General features: G+C 37.2%; 2 protein-coding genes across 3 annotated transcripts; one reads left to right on the plus strand and one right to left on the minus strand.

Annotated features, from left to right (window-relative positions):
* Positions 1–944: 944 nt before the first annotated feature.
* Positions 945–9880, plus strand: jazf1b (JAZF zinc finger 1b). Its single transcript, XM_020937625.2, has 5 exons — positions 945–1126; positions 5808–5880; positions 6492–6661; positions 7384–7553; positions 8699–9880. The coding sequence occupies exons 1-5, from the start codon at positions 1012–1014 to the stop codon at positions 8873–8875; spliced, it is 705 nt and encodes a 234-aa protein (XP_020793284.1). The 5' UTR covers positions 945–1011; the 3' UTR covers positions 8876–9880.
* A 217-nt stretch (positions 9881–10097) lies between these two features.
* Positions 10098–24052, minus strand: tax1bp1b (Tax1 (human T-cell leukemia virus type I) binding protein 1b). 2 transcript variants are annotated; one of them, XM_055163649.1, is made up of 18 exons: positions 23942–24052; positions 23159–23352; positions 19099–19201; positions 18483–18673; positions 17872–18030; positions 17060–17208; positions 16887–16977; positions 16574–16759; positions 15823–16074; positions 15156–15326; positions 14788–14860; positions 14577–14695; positions 14200–14325; positions 13438–13524; positions 12455–12650; positions 11684–11844; positions 11512–11597; positions 10098–11021 (listed from the first exon to the last, which is right to left on the minus strand). In XM_055163649.1, exons 2-18 carry the CDS (start codon positions 23333–23335, stop codon positions 10823–10825), a joined length of 2526 nt encoding a protein of 841 aa, XP_055019624.1. In that variant the 5' UTR covers positions 23336–23352; positions 23942–24052; the 3' UTR covers positions 10098–10822. The 2 variants fall into 2 exon arrangements, with proteins under 2 accessions (XP_055019624.1, XP_055019625.1); XM_055163650.1 differs by lacking the exon at positions 13438–13524.
* Positions 24053–24520: the final 468 nt, after the last annotated feature.

Here is a 24520-nt window from a genome sequence, read left to right on the forward strand (position 1 = left end):
AGAACAAAAAAGTTGCTTTCCATATTCTGTGTGGAGAGATTTTTTGGAATAATATTTTTTTTTGAATAATATTTTTTTTTTGAATAATATTTTTTTCATAGATCCAACTTGTGTATTGGGGCGTTAGGACCCATGTTGTCAAAATATGAGGATGATTTATTTAGACTACATACACTGTGTAGTTTTTGTAATATTTTAATTCAATATTGTATTGTAGCCTACATCTTAGGCATAAAGCATAGTCATACTTACACTCTAAAGTCTCTCCGCTGATATCCTCGAGTCTCTTCTGTAGTAGGTCAGAGGTCAATCAAAATCATGAAGTTTACGTTCATCATCCAGAGATAGTCCGTTTAACAGACTGGATCAGCGGCGACACCTGGTGGACACGAGCACAGGTTTCTCCAAGTTTGTGGAGTTTATATAGCGTGTGCCGTCTGTCAAAATAAAATGCAATTAGACCACATTTACATTTAGACTGAGACTCTTCTTAAGCGTCTAGGCCTGATCTCTGCATTGTGCCTGTTCACGTCAAACCAAATGATAAGCTCTGTAATTGACACTTCAACAGGTCCTGTTTTAAAAATGTGCATTTTGCCTGCAGCAGAGCCACTTTCATGTAGGTGCTCCCTACAAACTCTGGGAATGTAGGTCTAAATGAAATTACTTTTATTATTAGGGGATCTGCCCATATGGATGCTAAAGATCTTGGGGAAAAGCCTAACAAGAAATACACGTGTAAGCTAATGGTTAATTCGTTTCGGTCTACTTACCGACATGGGCACGCAGAAGCTTTAATAATCATAATATTGTACTTTATCAGTGACAGAGTGCACAAGAACAAATGTGCAAATGAAATGATGCGCACTTCCGGTCTGCCTGTGCGCTTCTCTCGCTTTGACGGGGCTCGGCCGCGGCGCACAGCACCGCCCCTGCCCCGTGGCTCCAGCTGTTCGCACCGCTGTCCCGTGTCCCCGCCGCCGCTCTCTTGTCTTTAATGCAGCCTTCACAATGACAGGCATCGCCGCCGCTTCATTCTTTTCCAACAGCTGCAGGTTCGGGGCCTGCGGGCTAAACTTCGACTCTTTGGCCGAGCTCATCGTGCACATCGAGGACAACCACATCGGTAAGATCCCTCAGTGCCTCCAGCCCGTGTGCCTGTGCTCCATAGCTAGCTCTGTGTGGCTAATTTTAGCTAACAACTTACTTCCTGCGTCCTGACAACCCTGTTGCTAGGTGTGGTGCAGATTACAGTCATTACAGTCGCACAGAAGGCGCACAGACCTGTATTCCTCACTTTACACTACGGTACATTCATTAGCAGCAGCGTGTTGGTAAACACCTGAAAAGCTCTCGTGCTTTTCACTGGAACCTGAGCATAGCGCGCGAGCGCTCCGGCTGCGCGTGCCTGTATGCACGACCCTCGCGCGCGCACATAAGCCCCCCTCCAGTGAAACATGTGGAGCAGCTGCACACTATTATTTCCAGAAATGAAAAACATTTTTATTTTATAATTATTTAAAATGCATGTTTATGGAGTTCGTGCAGTTTGCACAACTAGTACTGTGATAATAAGTGTATAATATCTCATTAATCTCTCTAATTGTGACATAGGGCAATGGATAGATTTACTTAGGCTACTTTGTCTGTACAATCCAGTTTGGGTTGCTGTATTTATTGGAAATACAATTGTAAACATATTTTGGGTAACGCATTGGTTTATTTTAATCAATTATGGTAGCTTTAGTCAGAAGTGATGATAAGCTCCTCCGTGTTAATTTTGTAGCTGCTGCTTTTCTGATTCTTTTCCTAAATGGTCTGGTCGGCCTGTATCGAGTGAGTTGACACACTTTCTCTCTTCTCAGATATTCTACACTAATTTGCCCCACTGGGATTACTGGTGAAACATATATACAGCATGTTCTGTCTTTCTTCACAATATCTTCTGATTAATGCCCCACCTCCATAATAATTAGACACCAGGATTTCAAGTGAGAACCATTGTGTGGGAGTTTGCCTGCACATTAACTCAGTGATCAACAGGTGGCACTGCTGTGCAAGGGATTTGATCTGTTTGGCTATAATGCATAACCCATTACAGTGGCAGTGCACTTTTCATTCAATAAAATTTTAGGGTGTTAGTTTCTTTAAATTGAACTGGATAGAAGACATCTGTATAACCTGAACCGTCACCTCACATGTCCTATTATGTCATACTTTATTACTATGTAATATTTAATTATAGTAACTAACTGTTATAACGTTTTAATTATCAGCTATTCTGGAAGAACTAATCTAAAGATGTATTTAGTTAGATGCATGTAGCAGAACCAACAGAAAACTGCAGAGCTGTGTTTTTCAGATCTCATAGCGCGCTGACCGCTGCTGGGACTGGGCCTCAAGAAAGTGTCCTGTTTTAAAACAACGAGGCTTCTTGTGGCCTGTTCTCAGAGGAGACTAATTTAGAAAGTAACCCCCCAAATCTGCGGAAGTAATAAATTTAAGAAGCAGTTACTACTTCCCTGATCTGTGCACCTGGTGGACCTAATTACATTTCACCATCCCAGACACCGGGCGACACTGGGTAATGGCACTGATACAAAGATGAATGCTCTGGTACAATGTTGCCATCAATTTATTTACAGGAAATACTGCATTTACTCAAGAGTAGGGACTAAACTGGGACTTAACTGGGAACTACTCTTGGACTAAACTAGGACAAACATTTGAACTGAACTGGGCTCAAACCAGGGGGGATGTGTTTATGATATGAACACAAATGAAGTGTCTCTCTGTCATTATACATTTACCAAAGTGTATTTAACCATTTTATTTGGTTCTTTAACCAACATTGTTATAATCGATGACTGTGTTGTTTGAGTAACCTGAAGGCAGCTCACAGACGGAGCTTGAGTCCATTTCATTTCCTCCTCAGAGGTCAGATCATTATGAATTAGCTGTGCCACCACTCCTGGTAATGGCCCCTGCTGCTCCCAGCGTCCATAAACATGTCAGCATAATGCTGTGTGCTCAGGGCACTGAGCTGCACATAGGCTCTGCTGTGAGGCAGACACAGGCGTGACTTCCCCTCTGCAGAGGAAGCCTTGTGCTGTTCTGCTGCAGGTCGTCTCTGGGGCCCTAACCATAACATGTTATTGCATCACCTTCTTCACCTACAGCGCTGACCCAACAGCGGGTCAAGCAATTAAGAAATATGCACCCTCTGGGATTTTATGACTTTATAGTAGCTGGATAATATAGATATGATTTATAGAATACAACATTTTATTTCTATATAGCTGATATTTTAACTTGGTGATGTTTTGTATGCACTTTAAACTGAGACTCATGAATGTAAAGTGTAGCATAGATATTATTATTATGACTAAAGAAGGACATAAGGATTTATTGTTCAAATTATTTTCCTCAGATTTGTCCAACTTGTGGTGCAAAGTTATGTCTTACTTACTTCCTGTTTGCTGCATATGACCACCACGGAGGGACCACCTGTGTAGACTGATTAGAGACTGGACCCCCCTCCAGCTTGCCCCTCCCCCTGGTCCTGTGTCCCAGTCCCACCTGAAGTGTGTGTGATTTACAGTGTGTTTGAGCAGATTGATCCACTGCTGTTTGAATGCTCCATGAACAGACCACCACTCCCCCACTGCTGCCTCATTACAGAGACCTGGAGCTATTTCTTCATACAAACACATACCAGCGCACACTGCTCAGACAAGACTCTTAGCACCTCTGGTTTTTAGATCCTATAGGAATGGTCATCATGTTTTTTTTCTGCCATGTTTTGGTCATTTTGGCTGCGGACTAGAGGAGGGTGTTGTCGTCTGTTTCGGGAGGATAAATCTACTGTTAATGAAACACTTGCGTAGGATTGAGGCTTTGAAAGAAACCATGTGAGTTGAAAGCAGCACAGTTTGAGGTGTGCCTGAGGCCTACCTGCAGAGCCATAAAACACTACTCAGCTCTTTTCACACTGTGGCTAAAAGCACTGGGGCTGTGCTAAAATAATCTGGACATGGCATCTGTTCAACCATTTTCTGTGCAAAATTTGCAAGCTGGTAGGGGTGAGCGATACTGTCTTTATTTGTTTGGGGAGAGGTTATCATCACAACAACGATACTTTGGCAATCCATTGAAAACTTATCCTAGTTGAGGTTTGCACAAGTGAATATAAAATTTACCACAAAAGAGACAAAACTCTTCATAACTTTGTTTGAAACTAGGCCTGTAAAGATAATACATTTTGAAGTGTGATATATAATTTAAGAAAATATAGATGATAAACGGTAATATTAAAACTCATTTATGCCACTGACACAATAACCTTAAAGTAGAATTATCCCTCCAAAAATTCTAAATATACAATACGATACAATATGAAATTAATAAATAGCATAACGAAACACTTTAATAGTTAGTTTGTATTTGTAATTAATCATTTAAGTTAATTATTCAACTCTAAAGCTCAAATCTCGTAAAACGGGGAAAATAATGTATGGAAAAATTATAATTCCTTCTAACATGTTGGTCGATAAGTTGATATAATAATTATCGTGACAGGTCTATTTGAAACATTATGCAAGTTCTTTTACTTTTTATAATTTCTTTTGACTTTTAGGATATATTATTATTCTTATTATACAGATATCCAATTTACACATCTTAAAAACAACAATTTTGATATTTTGTTATATTGCCACCTCTATAAACTGGATGGATTTTATGTCAGCATTACACTGAAAGGTTCACAATTATCCACAAAATTAGCCTTGTTTTAATAGCTTACAGAACACCCTGAGAACAGCCAGCATGCAGATTAATGTGGGGCAGGATCTCTTCTAACACTGAGTGTCTAATGGCTCCAAGTGTAACTACTGTGCTTTAATAATGAATCAAAATGGTGGATGGAAACATGGGGGTCGTGGTTTCACAGCGGTGCAGGGGCAGACAGTTAGACTCAGCTGGTAGTCTGTGCTTTTATGGGCTCTCTGTGCTTCCTCCCACATGAACAGGGCCAGAGCCGTGTTTGAAGCAGGCCCAGTCCTCCTCAGGGCCTTGGATCTTGGCTATTGTTGCATATTTAGCACCAGTGGGGTAGATATGCGTCTGCAGCACAGCATGAGAGCACAGTGTGTGTCTAATGTGGTCACATGTGCGTCGCTTCATTAACAATTACCCCTATGGAAATTATATGGTATCTATACAGCAGCAGCACTGTAAGCATAACATTTCTGGTATGTGTCTGATTATTTACAGACATAGTTGGACTTCCTGTGTCAGTAAATGCACTTCATTAGTATTCTACAGTCATTATTTTACTAAATGTTACACTAGACCTGGGTGATATATTGTTTATAGGATAATTATGGAATTACAGCATTTGATGCAGAATGGTCTATAATAAACAAACTACCAAAAAAACAAAACAAAACAAAAAAAACAGTGCAGCCTTATAAACAAGGATGTAAAATATAAAATTTCTGAACATTTGTGATGATTAAAAAAAAAACGTATTATTATTATATGTGTTGAACCTCAAATTTTGCATTTATGTGCACAATTTGGCATGTTTCTGACAGACTGCAAAAATATTCAGTCCAGTTATTCTGATAATGTAAGAAAATATCCCTACCCTAACTTATTCTTTTGCCAAGTTTAGTTTGTTATAAGTGCAACTATTATCTAAAATATGTACTTATTTATTTATATTTCAGTTTTCAAAGTTGTATCACCTGTGCTTGTATTCATTATTAAATATGTATCTTTTTTCTGTTTTATTTTCTGTTTAGATACAGACCCTCGTCTTCTAGAGAAGCAGGAACAGACACAGCCCACATATGTCGCTCTTAGTTACATCAACAGGTGGGTGAACAAAACTAAACAGTTTTCCTTAGTGGAGTTACAAGATTCCTTTGGAATTGTTTTATTCACCAGTTATCTACAACACTTTTTTTTTTACCAGTCATAGTACAACCAGTGGTAGGACAGGTAGTGGGTTCTTGTTGTTTCACAGCATCTCTCTATATATTTACAGTTAATGTTTTTGTTTTTGACAGATAATTGTGTGGCGCTTGCATGTTTTCTGCACTTCACTGAGAGTCTGCCTTGACGCCATGTTTTAAGTTGGTTTCTTTTATTGCCTATGGTTCGTCCCATTGCTTTGATATGGTTCTTGAATGGTGGCTTTAGATGTTGTAAGCAACAAGTCTGTGTACAAGAAGCTCTACTGTCTCCCTGCCTTCACCAACACTGTCTTGATGTGGCTCTTCTGTAATTTGTTAATTCCACTTTGTTTTTATTTTATGATACACATTTACTTTACTATCCACTGTAAACCAGGCATAAGGGTGTCTGCAACAAGCCACTAAACTCTTTCTTTCCATGTTCGACAGTAGCTTTCATGTCACATCTTTGCAAGTTACTGTTGGATGTTTTACAAGAGATAAACCAGGACGTGTTTCCCTCCGTCTCAGATTCATGACAGATGCTGCGCGGCGAGAACATGAGGCCTTGAAGAAGAAGGTGCAGCCGAAGTCGTCTCTGAGCCGGACCACTCCTCCACGACACTCTAATGGAAGCCTCACTCCCCCCGTCACTCCACCCATCACCCCCTCATCATCCTTCCGCAGCAGCACCCCCACAGGTGCCATATTTACTTCTTTACATAAACGGGCACTATGTAACTTCTCTGATGGACGGTCTTGGCACCTGCTCGTCTCCATGGAAATTATACTACTTAGTTGGAAAAATTACACAGGATTGCGTTATATTTCAAAATCTCCAAGGAGACAAGCAGTTCACACCAGACCAACTTCCAGGTCAAATCTTTGGATAGGCGAGCCCACTGCAATAAGACATCTGTAATTGAATAAATTCAAAATAAGCAAAGTACAAAGTATTAATATTTTTATAGTATTAAAAGGAGCAGTTAATAGTGTAAAATAAGTCGCACATTTAGGAGATATTTAGGTTGTGAGAAGTGGAATCCAAATAAAAACTAAATCATACCTTTTATAATTTTTATTTTAAAATATTTGATAGAGCAATATGTCGTCAAGTGTAACGCATTGAAGTATTTGTATTTATTTTTACCTCCATTAGCTGTAGAAGCACAGTAATTCAAACAATGGGATTTGAATAGCAAGTCATTTTAATAATAGGATTCTGTTCAAAGTTTGCATATTAAACATGTCTAGAAGAATTTTCAATAAAAATATGAATTGATTATGATTAATCCTGCAACCCTAACCTAAAACAATTTCCATCGCTACAGTTTCAGATTACCAACGTAACATTTTTAGCCCTGTCCCGTGTATAGTATTGACTCATAAAATGATTGAAATTGTCATTTGTCTGAATTCGCAGGTAGTGAATGTGACGAGGAGGAGGTGGAGTTTGAGGAGTCGGACAGTGACGAGTCGTGGACCACAGAGAGCGCCATCAGCTCCGAGTCCATCCTCAGCTCGATGTGCATGAATGGAGGCGACGAAAAGCCTTTCGCCTGTCCTGTCCCGGGCTGTAAGAAGAGATACAAGGTAGGCCCAAGACTGAAGACTGGGTACGGTGGGCAATATGATCTACAGTTCAATCAGTCAGATTGGAGAGATCATTTCATCCATTGCCCATCAGTTAAATAGTGCAATATGCTATATATGTTCTAAAACACATTCAAAGATTTCTAATAAAGTGTATCTTAACCTTAACTTACTTTTGCCCTCCACCTTCTCAGTTGGATGCTCTGAGTGAGTGACAGCCAGATTCCACCAATCACAACACTGTCACTTTTATAAAAAGAACAAGCTAATGTTACAAAGTGTAAAAGAATCGTAATCAAATGGAAATATAAATCTTAGGCTCTAAAAAACTCGTGATATGAATTATTTGCCTATTTGCACAACTGGAGATGTATGTAATAGTCAACAGAGACTATTGTTCTTGTGTATTACATGTGTGAACATAAATACATCCACACACTCAGTCCAGTTGAGTAAAGCCGTGTTTTACTGGATTTTCCGTCCACATCTTTCACATCTGGCTTCTGCGGTCGGGATAAATTATGTGCAGCCAGAGAAAATTGCATTGCTGACGTGAATGACAGAGTTACGGCCGATAACTTAGTCTAAGTGTAAGGAAGTGGCAAAAGGCCCTTGTTTAGGCAGAGGAAAGTATATAAAAGATGTAATATGATTTTTTTTAGTTAATTGAAACATTTGACAAATCTTCAGTAATTTATAGAAGGAATCAAGGAATGACTTAAAGGTGCAATATGTAACTTTTATGGTGGGGTGTTTATTACTTGACCGTCTCTGTGGAGATGTTATTGCTTTGATATCCACAGTGTGGCAATAAATGTAGTGTTGATTGTTTAAACAATATCTTGAAAAACGTGCATTGTTGCTATGAGGGGGTGTCGCCAAATCTCCACAGATCTGACCTGTTTATCGACCTGGTGGTGTTATTTCCTTGTCTCTATGGAGATAGACAAGTTTAATGCTGTATGGTGGAACTTGCAAGGCGTAAAAGTCAAGCAGGATTTCTTTTATCTGACAGATTTTTTTAAAGTAGTGCAGTTGTCAGTTTTTGCAAACATCATTTATACATTTTTTTCCTGTAGATATAGGGTTGCTTTAGTTCTCATGAAATTTTGCATTATCAATTAAAAAATGTCACTTTCTTGCAGAATGTTAACGGGATCAAGTATCATGCAAAGAACGGTCACCGGACCCAGATCCGAGTACGAAAACCCTTCAAGTGTCGATGTGGAAAGAGCTACAAGACTCCTCAGGGCCTTCGTCATCACACCATCAACTTCCACCCCCCTGTGTCCACGGACCTCATCCGAAAAATGACCCAGTAATCAACTACCAGCACTTTCTACTCAGACCAATCAGCACCAGCTCTTTGTTACTCTTTTAAAGTTTATTATGTCTCATTTTTACGTATTATGACACTATTTTTGATTGCATGACATCAACATGTTCTACATTTTATTTTTTATGAACATTTCGGATTGTTCACAGCTTTTGTATTTTGCACATGTATCTATTCATTTATTGTAGTGTCAAAATTAAGTATGAGTGAGAAGACTATACCTGAAAGACAAGTGTTCAACTCACAAATCCTTTTCATTTTATAATATAATTTTATGTTTCTTCTGTAAAAATGACATAAACAAACGTAAACTCAGGTGAGAACTGTAAGCATTTCAGCACCACATTACTACCAGATTATCTAGTTCTAGGATAGCAACAAAAAAGTTCCAAAAATTAATGTCTTGGATGAGAGAGAAAACTCTTTATGACATCTGGAATCTTTCTTGGATCTCTGTTGACTTACAGAGGGATTGCACAAGTATTAGTCGAATTATTTCATGAGACCAATTTCATATGGTCATTGTTCCTGTCCCTCAGTATTTTTACAATAATGCATTCAAGCACTTTTTAAACAAATATTTACCTTTTGCCAGTGTGTCACTGTGCAGGGTTCTAAATGTTTAGTGAAACAAAACAACCTCTCAGTACTGTTGCATGTACCAGACTCTTGTATACAGTTGCCTTTACTTACAAGGTTGTTCCCCAAACCTTTTATAGCGTTGTTCTGGAGTCTTGTGACTCCAGTTTCTCATGTGTGCCATTGTTTTTGATACAAATATTTTCTATATTTTGGCTAGCTAGGCTAGTATACTTATGTTACTGCGACACATTCTCACATTTATGCAATAGAAGTGTGGGAAACATGCCTTCTTTGTGCCATATGAAATCATTAGAAGCCTCATCTTTTTTACTGTTCTATCTTGTTATAAATGATGCCACCAGAGTGAGAATTACAGTGAGTAAAATGCATGATAATTGTAAGTGTTGTATCCTGTGACAGTATTGTGCTGCCAGTATAAAGTTAAATTGTTTTATAATGAATGTGATGTTTAAAGTTCAGTGCAGTAAGAAGCAAAGATTTCTGAAATGCTGTCATTGTGAATGTTTTAAACACATTCTGTATTTCAACAAAAGCTGCTTTATGTAAATGTTTGTTACATTGAAATACATGTTTTTTTTCTGACACAAAACGAAGCCTGAAAACTATTTCAACAGATTCAAAGACTTTATTGTAGATTATATTAGATACATGAACTCACTTAGCAAAGAAATTAAATAAGTTAAGGTGATAAAATGAACGAGGGAAGAAATAACTGAAGCGTTGTTGCATGCACTGGTACGCAGATGTTCAGAAAGTTAAAGATTTGGACACAAAAATCCACTTACATCAAATCAAAACAAGAAAACCTAACATACTGAACACATACAATCGAGGCTTTCACAATATCATTGGCTTAAATCTTCTCTAAAATAGATGATCTAATGATAAACTGTATATTAGTGTAGGCGTATTAGTTAAAATGATCACCTTATGATGTCTCCCTGACTGCATACTCTGCACCAAGGCTGTTTTTTCAGAGGGATGAACAAATTACAATGATGTTTACAAGAGAAGCGTTTGATTGGATGATTTAAATGTTTGGTAAACACATATCTCTTTCCCTGATATGTTCTCCATGTTGTAATTGTGATCACTGAGTCAATCAAGTTAGTTTTATATACTGTACATACAACAGTCTTTCACCCCCTTAAAACAGTTAAAACTTTCTGATTTCCAAATGTCTTAAGTTGCCTTGCCTATACACACTAGCTTTATTACCCAAGTAAAAGTTACATTTTTCTTAACAGCCGATCCTGACACCTTTACATGCAGAAAATATTGTCGAATGATTTATTTATGGTTACCGGCTGAACTTACAGATTTAGTTTTTCTAATCAAAGTTAAGCGGATGGCTATCAAAGTGAGTGAGCACGTGGTTTTCAAACACCTTCTGATCACAGTCCAGCGGGAACTGCTCGCTGCACATGGGGCAGATTTTCCAGTGGCTTTCAACGTGCTCCTCAAACTTGCTCTGGTCGTAGTTGGGCGGGAAGATGACCTCGCACAATGGACAGCGTTTCATGTCCATGCTACAAAGATACATAATTATTAACATATTATTACATAGAAGAAGTATTAAGTGAAATGTAAGCAAACGAGGGCTGCGCAGTTAATAAAATTTTAATCAGTATCGAGTTTATGTAATTTACGTCAATGATCTGATTGTCTGTATCAGTTTCAAGTCATTTACAGCTAATCCTGCTGCTCCTAACCCAAAACACATTTACTCATTTCCTTTGTGGATCAATAAAGTTTAAGTCTGATTTATTCAGACAATCACTCTGGTGAGGATTAGAGTGACAGTAGTAGTGATATTCCACAGTTCTACAGATGAAAGGTCCCTCCACATGTGTAACTAGTATAATAAAAAGCATCTGTCTTATTCCGAGTGGGTGGTCGGTGGTCCCAGTGCAGAGCTGTGCACCAGAACAAACACTTAACACATGTTACAATGCACAGGTTTAGTCACCGAGGGTTGCAGCAAACTGAGATGGCATTTATGAGAGCGTGGGGTGTTACCTGGAATCAAAGCAGAAGGCAGTTTGTCCATCGTTTGTAAATGGGCTGGGTGTTTCAGCTGCTGCGGGCGATTCATTGGTGTTACCCTAAAAATAAGAGCCATTTTGATTAATGCCAGCATTTATAGACAAAGAAGGGTGTGTTAACATTTTATAAAGGTTTTTGGGCGTACATTGTTGTTGTTGTTCTGCTTTTCTGCTGAGTCGTCAGGTCCCTCTGGGCGGCTGGGGTTGCGGGTTGGCTGAATACACACCACATTGCTGTCCCAAGAGGGTGGTCCCACAGGGGGCAGTCTAAGAAGCTGGTCATCGGAGAACTCCTCATCTGCCTCATCTAGAGTAGAACAATAATATGGGAAGATGTCATGCAAAGTTGGGCTGGAAAAGTATCTGCATTTTTTTCCCTTGACAGATTCATAATTTAAGTTAAAGATGCACGATGTAACTTTTCTCATGGCTCCAGCACCTTGTATCCATGTAGATGCTATTCTTTTGCCTACAATATTCCACAGTATGACATTAAAGACAATCATGTTACAGGACAGATCTGTGGAGAGGTGACCCCGCTCTCAGCTAAGAATGCATGTTTTTCAAAGGAATTTATGAGCAATAAAAACACATGAAGTGGAATAAATGCTAAATAAATGTAATGCTCTACTTGCAGATTTTTTTCACTCAAAGGAAAAACACTAATGGAGACAACAAATTAGTGGAGCTTCAACCAGATAAGTTGAATAGTGCACCTTTAATCAATCAAAAATCTACAATTGTTTTACTGCACATTTAAACAGGAATCTTAACACACGAGGGAAGACCAGGATAATTGCAACCTTTGTTCTCTGTCCTTAATTATCTCTCAAATGGTGATTTCAATTAGATTGCGAGTAAGCTTGCAGCTCTTAAACAGTTATTCACAAAAGAAAAAATATATAAAAGACACGTGCCTTTCGGGTCTGAGATAGAGTAGGGGTTGCCAAAGTGCAGCTTGCTGGGGCTCTGTGACACCAGCAGAGGCGTGGGGGCATCTTGGGCATAAGGGACTGGGTACTGCAGGAATAAAGGCACTCCGGACTGCAAGTTTTCCACATTGGATTTCTCACCAGCTGTCTGATCCGCCTTTTTGGAGCTGCTGCTTTTATCCTGAAAAATAAAACATTAACATACAACTTAACATGCAATTCTTTCAATATAACATCTTTGATGCAGAGACTGTTATTGCTCCAATGAATTACAAAAATTGTGTATCAAAATATGTTAAATACTGATTTCAGCAATGAGTATCCCCACAAAAAGTCTAATATACACTTGAACATGCATGTCTTCTATTTTATCATAGTTTATATTTTAATATTATCAATTGTTTTTATGTTGCACCATACTGCTGAAGCGTATTCCAATGACAAAGACAAGAAAGCATTTATAAAACATAAATCACTGTTTCAAGATTTCATAATGAACCAGATAATTTTTTCCATAATCACGTAGCCCTATGCTTTATATAAACATAAGTTATAGGAAATAGGAAGTACACAAATACTACTTTAAGCCACACAACAGCCCTGAAGTCCTGACGCTGCTTTTACACACGCAGTTTAATTAACACCAAAACGGCTCATTTTCAAAGAGAATGAAGTGTTGTGTTTAAGTGATGTGAACTGCAGACGCCAATTTAATTTGCAGTCTGAACCTCAAATTGGGTCATTCTGCTCCTCTTAGCTGTACCAGTATTACCTCCAAGCAACAGTTTAGGTCCCAAAAAACCTTAGTGTGGTTCAAAGTAATGTAATGGAAAAACAGAACTCATTTACTTTGCTTCTTCAATTAAAGGCACATTAAAAAGCCTGAGTGGTAGTTGCAAAATGGCTCTGAATTGCAGTTTTTGTGTGAATGAAGTCTATAAAACCAGAAAATGAAAGCTGTCACAAACCCCCTCTGGTTTTTCCTTTGCTCTCATAACAAGCGCTAGTGCATCTTTCAGTTCCTTCAGCTCACGGCCCTTTTCAGCAACCTGGCTCTGGGAAAACAGAAGAAATAATAAATAAGAATGAAGAAAATCCCCTAAATAAAAAAAAAAGAAAATACCCAATTTGGGATATTTTTGACAAACAAAGTGCAATTTATGTTTTAATAGCAAGATTCTGTTCAAAGAGAAGAGAAGACTGAAATACATGCCAGGACATGTTTTAAGGGTCTAAACAACAGTTAGTGGGTTTTATACATAATTAGACAAGAGATGCAATTGTTTACAGAGAAAATTATGTTACTTTAATAACTGGAGCCTTTGCAACGATTCAAATTGTAATTTAAATTAGTTTGAGATAAATCTTGCAGCCCTAAAATGCTTGCAAACATAAAAAGCTTAATTTTGAGTAAATGATCAAAGCAAAATAACCTGTTTTAATTTCTACCAGACACAAAGCAAATATCCGCCTGATCTGAGCCAAGTGTAGCATTAACAAAGCAACTAGAGACAATACCCCAGAGCCAAACCATACTTCTGTCCGGACTCTGACATAAACAGCAGTAAAATGTCATCCCCAGATACTCCTGCCTATAAACAACAGAGTGACTGTGCTCCAAAGCAAAGACCATCAAATGCTGTATCTGAGAGCTAAGACAGTCTGAAGGTTTGTTGCGCTTTAGACTTAAACAAGAGCTTTCCTGGCATCTGGCAATCTCAAATATTCACCTTGTAGCGGTCCTCCTCTGCCGCCAACTGAAGTTTCAGGTTTTCATTAATCTTCACTTGTTCCTTAAATTTCACTTCCATCTTTGTAAGTTCGTCGGCGTACATACAGCTCCGCTCTTTTTCCTCCTGCAAAACCAGAAAACAAATAACAAATTAAGAAATTATTTTGAACATACAATTTTGCAAAACCTTCAGAAGGAATAGGCATTATTTAGAGGCACGTACAATATCTGTTTTCTTCTAGAAAAGTAAATTGTCTTTTGGAAATTTGTATAATTTAACTTCATCAAAGAAGAATCTAGTACAGTTTTCTGCAAGTATGTACAGAAAGATGACAGCGGATAAATCAGAGTAGCACTGTCATAAAATATGTTTACCATCAACATCTGCTTGCACTTCCTGTACTTGTCATTCCGATCAGACGCCTCTCTGCTTATCCCCTTCAGTTTTTCTTGGATGATGGCCTCCAGCATAGGATCTGCTGAACCAGGACTGCCTGTAACGCAAAAAAAAAAAAATGCAAATAAATAGCCATAAGTAAAAGAGAAACAGTAAAGAATAAGATAAAGAGTATCAAGATTCAGGTACCTGGGACAGATGTGTCTGGGCTCACAGTCGTTGGAATCGTTGTTGCCTCTTGTGCTGAGCTTTTCTTCAGCTCCTACAGATTCCAAAGAGAGGATTAGATGTACTGTAGGAGACAGAACTATAACTACAGACTATAATGCTGCTGCTAATAGATGTGTGAAGTGAAGTTATAGCTGCTGCCTTATAATTACTATACTAACACAGATGTAAGCGGTTTACAGGGATTATCATTCTGAAATTTTGAGTAAATGCGCCTGTTGCACAAGTGGTCTTCAATATTATTGTTATTTAATATGTATCGTTATTTTCTTTCTGTGGTGATGATAAGCCCTGTTGTAAGGTATCACCAGTAAATTTTAGGTACATACTCCTTGCTGGTCTGAAAGCCGGAGCACTTGTTTCTGCAGTCGTTGGCATTCCTTGTACTTCTCCTTGTAGTGCTCAGCGGCCATGTGCAGTCGCAGCTTCAGGTCCTCCACCTCTCTCTGGAGCTCGGCCACGACAGCTGGGTCTGCAGTGTCCTCCTCGGCTTTGGCCTGCTGTACGTGTGACCAGATTCATTTGTTTTTCAGTTAGAAGTCAGAAAATACACATCACTTTATAATCATGGAGGATTTTACGGGCAAAAATGTGTTTTATAATTTCTTTTAATTTGGCTGTTTGTGTCACTTTTCATTTAGAATGTTTGATCTGGTAACAAACAAGAGAAATGCTCATCTATTAGGCAACGTGAATGAAAAAAAACTAGACCATTGTGACATCCCTACCCTGCTCCTACAAACAGTGTTAAAGTAATCAATGAAAATTTGAACCATAAAGTCTATAAAGCAAGACATTATACCAAGATTGTTTTTTTATTAGTTAATTAATTAATTATCTTTTTAGTATAAAAACTAAATAACTAAACTAATAAGGGAAGCCTTCACACACTACATGAAAACTGGAACAAAAAGAACTAAATCTGGAAGACTGAAATAAGACCAAATCAGAACAAGTGTGAACGCTGTCTTAAGTTTTTATATAATTATTCCTTACTGCCTCCTGCTTCATCTCTGCCTTCAGCTGCTCCACCAGGCGCTCCAAGCAGACACATTTGGCCTGGACCTCTGTTTTGGCCTGACGTAAGGTGTCCACCTCCACCTTTAAATGGTAGAGTTCAGACATGGTGCGGTCCCGGGCACTTGAGGCATCTCTCAACTCAGCCGCCAGCAAAGTGGACTGCTGCTGATTGGCCAAAAGCTGGTCTTCTTTCTGCCGCAGCTGCTCCTTCAGGGCCTTCATGTCACTCTACAGAAAACAATATACTATCTTAAATATTACACAGTCGGATTTCTAAAACAGTTCTAGTCCAACTGGAATGGTAACTGTATGGAACGGGTTGACTGAGATAATGGTCTATACTTGCATTTTACAATTCCACTACATTTTAAATCCTAGTATTTATTATGGTAATTTACAATCTTCAAATATGGGTATGGATTAATCATATTACTATCATAAAATGAAAAGTAGAATGAAAGATGTATACTTTTTATCTTGAGTGATTAATATGTACATGTCATAATTACATTCTTAGTTACCATGCATTTTCCATCGCATTTCTACCATATGCTCTTACTGTGATTTCGCTATTTCACAAGTCATAGGTTTCAGAATGATGAAAATTGCTATGCCAATGGTGTTAACTTAACAATTTAAAACAAAAAATAATTTCTTTTTAATGCTGAAATTTCCTTAAAATAGTGGCTATAAAAAGGAGGTTGTATAAGTGGCATTTCTCTCATACCAGCGGTGGGACTTTGGCCAGAATTTCTCTGTACTGCTTCTCTTTGTCAGCGAGGCAGGCCTGAAGTCGTCCCACTTCCTCTTTGAACTGGGCAATGGTGTTTTCCTTGTTTACATCCACAGACTTCAGCATCTGCAGCTCTGCACTCATTTTAGTGTTCTCCAGCTCCCGATTTTTTAGGTGAATCTATTTTACACAAACACATAGTCAGGTATGGAGCCCTAATGCAAAACTGTAAAAACTGTACATCAAAGAAGCAAATAAGACATATTATATTGTTACTTATTATGGCATATAATTAAATGAAGTGTACCTTGTAAAGCTCCTTTTCGTCCCGTTCATTCTTAAGATGTGATTCCAGTCCATCCTTCTCTGTTGTAAGTTTCTTCACTCTGTCTCTGAGACTAAAACATATTAAACATTAATGAATATCACAATGGCTATACAATAATATATGGGGCAATTTGACTTCTCATTTCAACTTACCTGTCCAGTTCAGTTTCTTTTTGCAAGCCCTTTTGCGTGACTCCAATCAAATCTTCTTCCAGCTGAATAACTCTGGACGTGGCCTCCTCAAGTCTTCTCTTCACTTCCTCTTTCTCTTCTTGCAAGGCCTGTGCGGAATTTTGGATGTCCTTGAGGATAAAATAAACATGACAATGCACAAAAAATATTATTTTTAGTTGTACACACAAAAAAAAAAATTATTCACACTTAAGTCAATATTGTTTTAGTTTGCCTTCAGTTAACAGAATTATATAAAATAAAAAATGTTTTTTTACAAAATATATTGTATATTCATGTATATCTATTCTAATATTGCCCTTGGTTGTCAGCATGACTCTTTAAAATTTGTCCAGGGACACCACATGAAAAATAGCCATTTAGGCCAATACTGGTGCATTTACAGAAATGTTTGTTTATGTACATTGTCCACTTTAAATAAACTAGTAACTACAATAAATGAAGTCCTCCTGAATTATCAAAATGTTTATTATGGACCACAAAAACAAATTGGTGTAATTTGTTTTCTGTATAACATAGTCAAAAGAGCTACTAACACGGAATTTTATGGGTCTCTTAGGATCCTGGTTTAGTCCTGAGTAGACTTGGTTTGGTCCTGTTGTAGACCACGTTTTGGGCCTGATCCTGGTTTAGTCTGAAGAAAGTTTGAATAAAGTGTGTATGTAAACTTCATCCTGCCACTAGGGGGGGCTGAGAGACTGTTTTCATATATGTACATTTTGCACTAAAAACAGATGAAATAATTTAATATGAGCGCTGATCCCTGTTCTCACCTGGTTCTCTCTCTTGAGCTGTGCATAGCTCTCCTTCTCGTGTTCACACTCTTTGAGTAGAGCCTCTTTCTCCGCCTCCAGCTGCTCCTTCTGTTTCTGCAGTACTGTCATGTTTTTGACCAGCTCGTCCTTCTCCCTCTGCACCTCCTCCATCTTTTGCTGTACGGAAAAAAAGTTGTAATATGAATACACATTTCATAAACCTTATGATACGATTTTTTTTTTAAGTGCAAATAAAGATATGATTATTTATATTTATCCAAAATAATCAATGCTTGACATTAACTTATTTGTGCACTGACCACTGTGGGTTGTCTTTTTCTTAATTATGTTTTTTTTTTTTATTATAAAACTTATTCTTTTGGTGTTGAGGTATAAAGTTAGGTCAAATTGATTTTATGTTTGGACAGAAATCAGTAATATCTTAGTATAAGACGTAAAGAGGAGTATAAGAAGTAAAAGAGGAAGATTCTGTGTGAAATTCAACGAGTAATTACTTTTTCAAGCTATTCAAGTGGCTCGTCGGACTGAATGTGTTTTTGCCCATAAACAAAACCTACCATCTCACAAGCTGAATACATACTATTTATTGAATATAACTGAGTGTATACCTCCAAGAATCCAGCTTTAGTGGTGACGACCAGGATGTCGGAGTTGCATTCATCCTCCACGGTGAGCAGCTCTTCTTCTGTGGGGCTGTTGGCGCGGAACTGGAACGGTGTGCTGGCCCCCCGGATCTCGCCTTTGTGCGTCACGTAACAGAACTGGTAAAACTCTCCATCGTCGTTGGGCACATAATATCCTGCAAGAAAACAAAGCAGGCTATAATATAAAAGGAAATATACAACACAAATTATTCTGACCTTTTAAATTAATCACATCACGAGGGCACATAAAAAGCACAGAAACTGCAAACCAACAACATAAATTGTTACTCATTAGCTCAAGAAAACTGATTTTTGAACCAGAGTGTAACTAAATTGTAATTTCCACCTACATTCCCTGATTTATTAATTTATGCTCTTGAGCCACTTTTCAGTATATGAGAGGAAATAAAAACCCAGCTCAAAATGTCATAAACACCAACATAAAATAAAATGGGGAAGATTTTCATTTGATTTTTTCCCCCTGATGCAGTATAAAATGTTTAACAAGCCTCCGAGTGATCCTCTGACATGTGGTTATTAAAAGGTGTCAAAGTTAAATAAAACTATGGTATGATCTTACCCTGAAAGACCACGGTTCTGTTAACTGCGGTGCCTTCCACATAGTTCTCCGGCAGAGGCGACCACAAGAATGTGTAATAGTCCCTCGCGGTGCTCCAGCCGACCTGCGAGACAGAGGCACGGATTCAGACACTCTCACCACATATACATAAAAAATAAAGAATAAAGATTAACAAGGCTTTAGTTTAACAATATTATCTGTGACAAATATTTATTTCATATGGCACAAGTGAGTGAAAGCAGTCAGTAGTTTATATTTACTTGCTTATAGTTTACTTATCTACTTTTTTAAACTGAGACCACAGAGGCAATTATTTTTATATAATACAGTACATAGATTAATAGATAGAGGGCTACTACTCTCTACAATTAATAATAAACAGTGCAGCTTGTTTATTGGTTTTCCATTTTCTGCTATATTTTTACTTACTTATTCAGGTTTAATTACAATTAACATTACGTCCAAGTACATTCTCTTATTTATGTATTTATTTATTATGTATTGTTTATAATTATTAATTGATTTAATTGTTTTTAAGTATGTCATTATGTTACTATCGATTTAATTATTTTGGTTTTATTTGTTTATTTATTTATTTATTTTTTTTACTAGGTAAAACATTTAATAACCAGATCTCATTTATTACACATTGATCAATAATCCCTTTTAACTTAAACATCTTCCTAAATGCAAACAAAAATACCAATGGGATTTTCGTATACAATTTATGACCTTTTGCTCATGTGGTTCTTCAACATGTCTCATTGAGAAAACCGAGCTACAACTCAAGTTTTACAGGAAGAGCAAAATAGGTGAAAATTTTATACATAGGCAACTTGAAAATGAAAACCGAAATGTAATTATATGTATTTTATGTGTTGTTAACTGATGGGTGATGGAGGGGGAGTACAGAAAATACATCCATAACTTGGGCCTGGTGCCATAAAACTGTCAAACTAAATCAAAGTCAAGTGGAACTGGCTGGTGTTCAGTGCGCACAGGCAAACACAAGTATCCACAACACGCCCTGTCAATCCAGCAGCTCCACAAGCAATCGCTCTCACAATAGACCGTGTGTAACCCTGTCACCATAACTAACATGTTTCTATCTAAGTATCGGGTATGGATATATTAACTTTATAACAGCTACACTTGAATTAAATATGAAAAAAATACTTCATTCATACTAAACAAATACTGCATTAAAACTGTTTCAGACTTAATATTTACGGTTAGGAAATATTTAAGTAGCTAAGCCGGATTCACTCTTAAGAAACAATTTGTTCAGTATGAAGTCTTTCTCAATGTTTTAAAAAATGTGTAGTGATCATAATATGTTACAGATTCACTTCATCACCCAGATAAGTGAAGATTTTTTGGCCAACCTTATATATTTTTAAGATCAATTTTTAACTTATAGACATTTCATTTGCACTGATAGTCCAAAATTCAAAAGACTGAATTCTTGATAAACATTTAATAGTGTAAATGTTTGATTGTGCTGTTTTATAGTAGCTCACATGTCATATTTTATGTACGATATGGTTCAGTTAGAAAAGTGTCTACTGGGATTATTTTGCTTTAATGTTATTGTGCCATTGGCATTATGTGGTTCCAGTATTTTTGTAATATTTCATGTAGTAACATATCAGACAGAATGCTTCACTGTGATAAGCCTATTAAGCAATTTAGTGCAGAAATCCACCACACGTTATTATTTTTATGTTCAGTAAAACTTTTCCACACTAAATTGGGAGTGTTGGGAATAAAGAGACAACCAACTGCCCCCTATGAGGTTCCAGCCCAAAGCTGTTAGCCACAGGAAGCAATTAAAACATGCACCTAGTTAGTAAGTGTCATTAGTGAGAGCTAGCCTTCACCAGTCCACTCGTTAAAGGCGCTGAGGGGATGTGGAGCAGAGGAAGAGGAGAGGAGCTCTTTCACATAGTTAAAACCTCTGGAAACCCATGTGTTCGGAGGAGTGGCATTAAGAACTGACAGATCACGACAAGCTCTTCTAATGCACTTCCTGGCCAAAACAGAGCGTGGTGGGCAATATATCAAATTATCCATATTATCGTGAATGTTGTTTTGAAGCTATGTGAAATTTGAATATTGGTGTATCGATGTTTTAAAAAAAACATCTCAAAATACAGAAAAAAGAGCAGCTTGAAAATAAAAAAGCAAAAAAAATGTAACCTTTCAAACAACAACATTATGCTCTTTTGTGGTTAATTAAAAATCCTTTACATCTGTCTGATACGTGAATCACAACTAATACAAGACACGTTTCAGCAAATTTCTGTCGGACTGTCAAAATATCTTTTGTTTATCGTAACCAGGATACTTAAAAAATATCGATATATTAATTTTTATCACCTCTAACCTGGATAAGCAAGGACTATGACAATGTTTTGAAAGTAACTGATCTGCTTCAAGCAAACAATTATGTCAAGAATGTAAGAATTTACAAAAACATTGCTCCTGAAATTAGAATCAGATGCAAAAAGCAAAATGAATTATAAAAAGGTTCATTTAAAGTAAGAGCCAAAAGTTCATTTTATTTTAGATGCACTGTAATTGGAGGTTTTCGTCATACTCTCAGATGGGGACAAGAGACACTTTTTCCCTAATGTTGCCATAAAATATCTAAAGAACTCACTAATGTAGAACCTTCTGATTTCCATTTTTGAGTAAACCCAGTGCTCACTGTATTACATCCAAAAATTTGCATATTAGCAATAATTTTAGCTGCACACTATTGGTCTGTTATAACTATTAAAACAAAAAACATTTAAAAAAATGTATAACTGTTATAATTATACTTTCCCCGCAAAGATCAGTGCACTATATGGACTGTGTCTATATCGTTATTTAAAAAGATTAATTAGATTAACTTTAGCCCTATCGACCTCTCCTAGTTTACCTACATTTGTTCATCGTTACAACACAGGCCTTGGCACCAGTAAACCATTCATCTCTCAGCGCTGTTAGGAGTGTTTGCATAATTTATGATACACTTAAGACACTGAATACAGAGGGAATATGAAGCTGTGAGGTGCCACTTCATGCCTCCCTCTAGGCTATAAACAGAGCGCTATGCTGTTCATCCACAACAATGTGCTGGATCCGAAGTGCCAACAACCTCGAGACATGAGCAGGCCCACTTTCAGCTGCCTGATATGACCTTCACACTGTGTGCACAGTCTATGCCACTGTTTGAGGTTTTTCTTTTACGCAATCAAGGAAACATGCACTAAAACTTCATGATTTATATTTCTATCCAATTATCTTTATTCTAGCAAAATCTGATTCCAAATGACAGTTGAAGTTTATGGTTTATGAATACATTTTAAGAGAATCTGAGTGTTTTAGAAGTCAAAGTATATTTATTTTTTAATTATGCTTTTTGTATTGTCTGTAATATTTCTCTTTGCATCATCAGTTTGCCATATTGGTGTATTTTCCTTGTTATCAAATGCACAGTAGTGAATAATAAAAAGAAAAAAAATCTGATTACTACTGTACATGTCATATTAAAATGTCATGTTAATAATATGATACCTCAACAAATCAGGTAATGATGGTCTTGTAGTGCATCTAAACTTAGCTATTATGGCATGTCTATCTCAGATCCCTTGGCAAACCTCAACACAGGCTCTAAATTCTGATATATCTAATAAACTGTTTTATTGTCAAACATTGTACTTCGATACCATTCATGTTTTATTATTTGGTTTATTATTGGGATTGGGATTTTGAACAAAAAGAATATTTGACAAACGCTAAGGAGTTATATAATTTGAGACAACATTGAACTATGAACTGCTAAACCAACTAGAATAGCACGCTTTTCTGAGGTCAAACAGGGTCAGCAGATTTATACATAATAGACTGAATATGTATTAATTCCCAATGCAATTCTTATGTGATTCAATGTGATATCTGTCCGTCCTAATCACCACGTACAATACACATTACAGCACACTGCATTAGCATTTAACAACTGAATATTAGAACAAAGCATTTAAGCTTGTAAGTGTTTAAATGCCATAATTACCTTGAAGATGCCAACCCAGTCCTTGGGGTGTGGCTTGATAAACTGGGTGAGGGTATAGTGGCACTCCAGTGCTGCGTGGGGCAGATAACTCTTGCCCACATTTTGGAAGATCACATGGGCGAAATTTGAGGTGTCCATGTTGTTTCCAATCAAAGGTCTGTCTGAGAACAGGGCCATGAATCACTCAGCAGCCGCTACAAAAGGAGACGTGTCACAAATTAGACGAACAACAATTTCTTTCTCAGTTCAAGTTTGTTTCTTTAGATGTTGAACAAATACAATTCACATTCACACTTCACAGTAAAAGGATAATAGCAAAATATTTTCAGCACGATGTAAGGACTTATTTGAACTGGGTGTGATCTGTAAATACAGCTTTCGCCTTCAGAAAAAGTTATGTGGCTGATGCTATTGTTTAGAAACTCCAACAACGACGCGAGGCCTAAAGTGATTAAGTGTTGTGGCTAAGTTAGCCCAGCAGCTAACAATGTCCACGTTCTTTACAACACAGTAATATACAATATAACCAAAGAGGTGCCTGTGTAGTCAAATTAAAGATCACAATTATACAGATAACATAATAATGACATTGTGATCCATATGTTGTTTTAATAAGGTAAAAGAGTACCGAAGTGCAAGAGCTAATTTAATCTAATGACAAGGTTAGCCACCGTAGTTAGGCTAGGCTAAGCTTTGTGTCGCTCAAAACATATGTCAGAACAGCAAATTGTCTTAAACTGGCGTGTTAAGTAAGACATTAATATAAATAAAGTTCAACCATACCAAGATGCCATGTTAAGGTGCAGTCACAATCCAAATGTGTAATAAAACAGTTGTTGACGCAGTTCAGTGCTTTCCCTTCCCCTCTTCCTGTAATAATAACAACAATACGTCACTTCCTGAAGGGTGCTTTTGGGAATCCCACTCGGTTTTTCAAGAGTTTTTTTTTTATTCTGCTCACATCATTTTGCGGTTTATAAAACGTTTCCACGTCCCCACATCAAAAACTATGTAATACTTAAGTCTGGCCATCCCTTTAAAAGCGGCTCAAATCTGGAGCAAATGTAGCCTACCTGAACCAGATCTATACCACATTCAGTTTTATGTAAGTTACTTGGATGTTTGGATAATCTGAATAGCATATATTTCTGCTTTATAATTATGATTTTTTTAATCGACTTTATATTCTGTTTAGATTAGGGTGACCAGACTTTCAAAATAAAAATAAAAAATGGAACATTCCCGGTTTGGGTTAATAATAAAATTGTGAAACGAGTATGCAATTAAGGAAAATTGTTATGCACTCGCCACTGTGTTTTGGTTATTTTTAAACAACTTTTCTGTATTTTATACTAACAAATG

The sequence above is a fragment of the Boleophthalmus pectinirostris genome, unplaced genomic scaffold (genome assembly GCF_026225935.1).
Source record: "Boleophthalmus pectinirostris isolate CB_2022bp ecotype Guang Dong unplaced genomic scaffold, ASM2622593v1 HiC_scaffold_6, whole genome shotgun sequence".
In the NCBI taxonomy this organism is placed as follows: domain Eukaryota; kingdom Metazoa; phylum Chordata; class Actinopteri; order Gobiiformes; family Gobiidae; genus Boleophthalmus; species Boleophthalmus pectinirostris.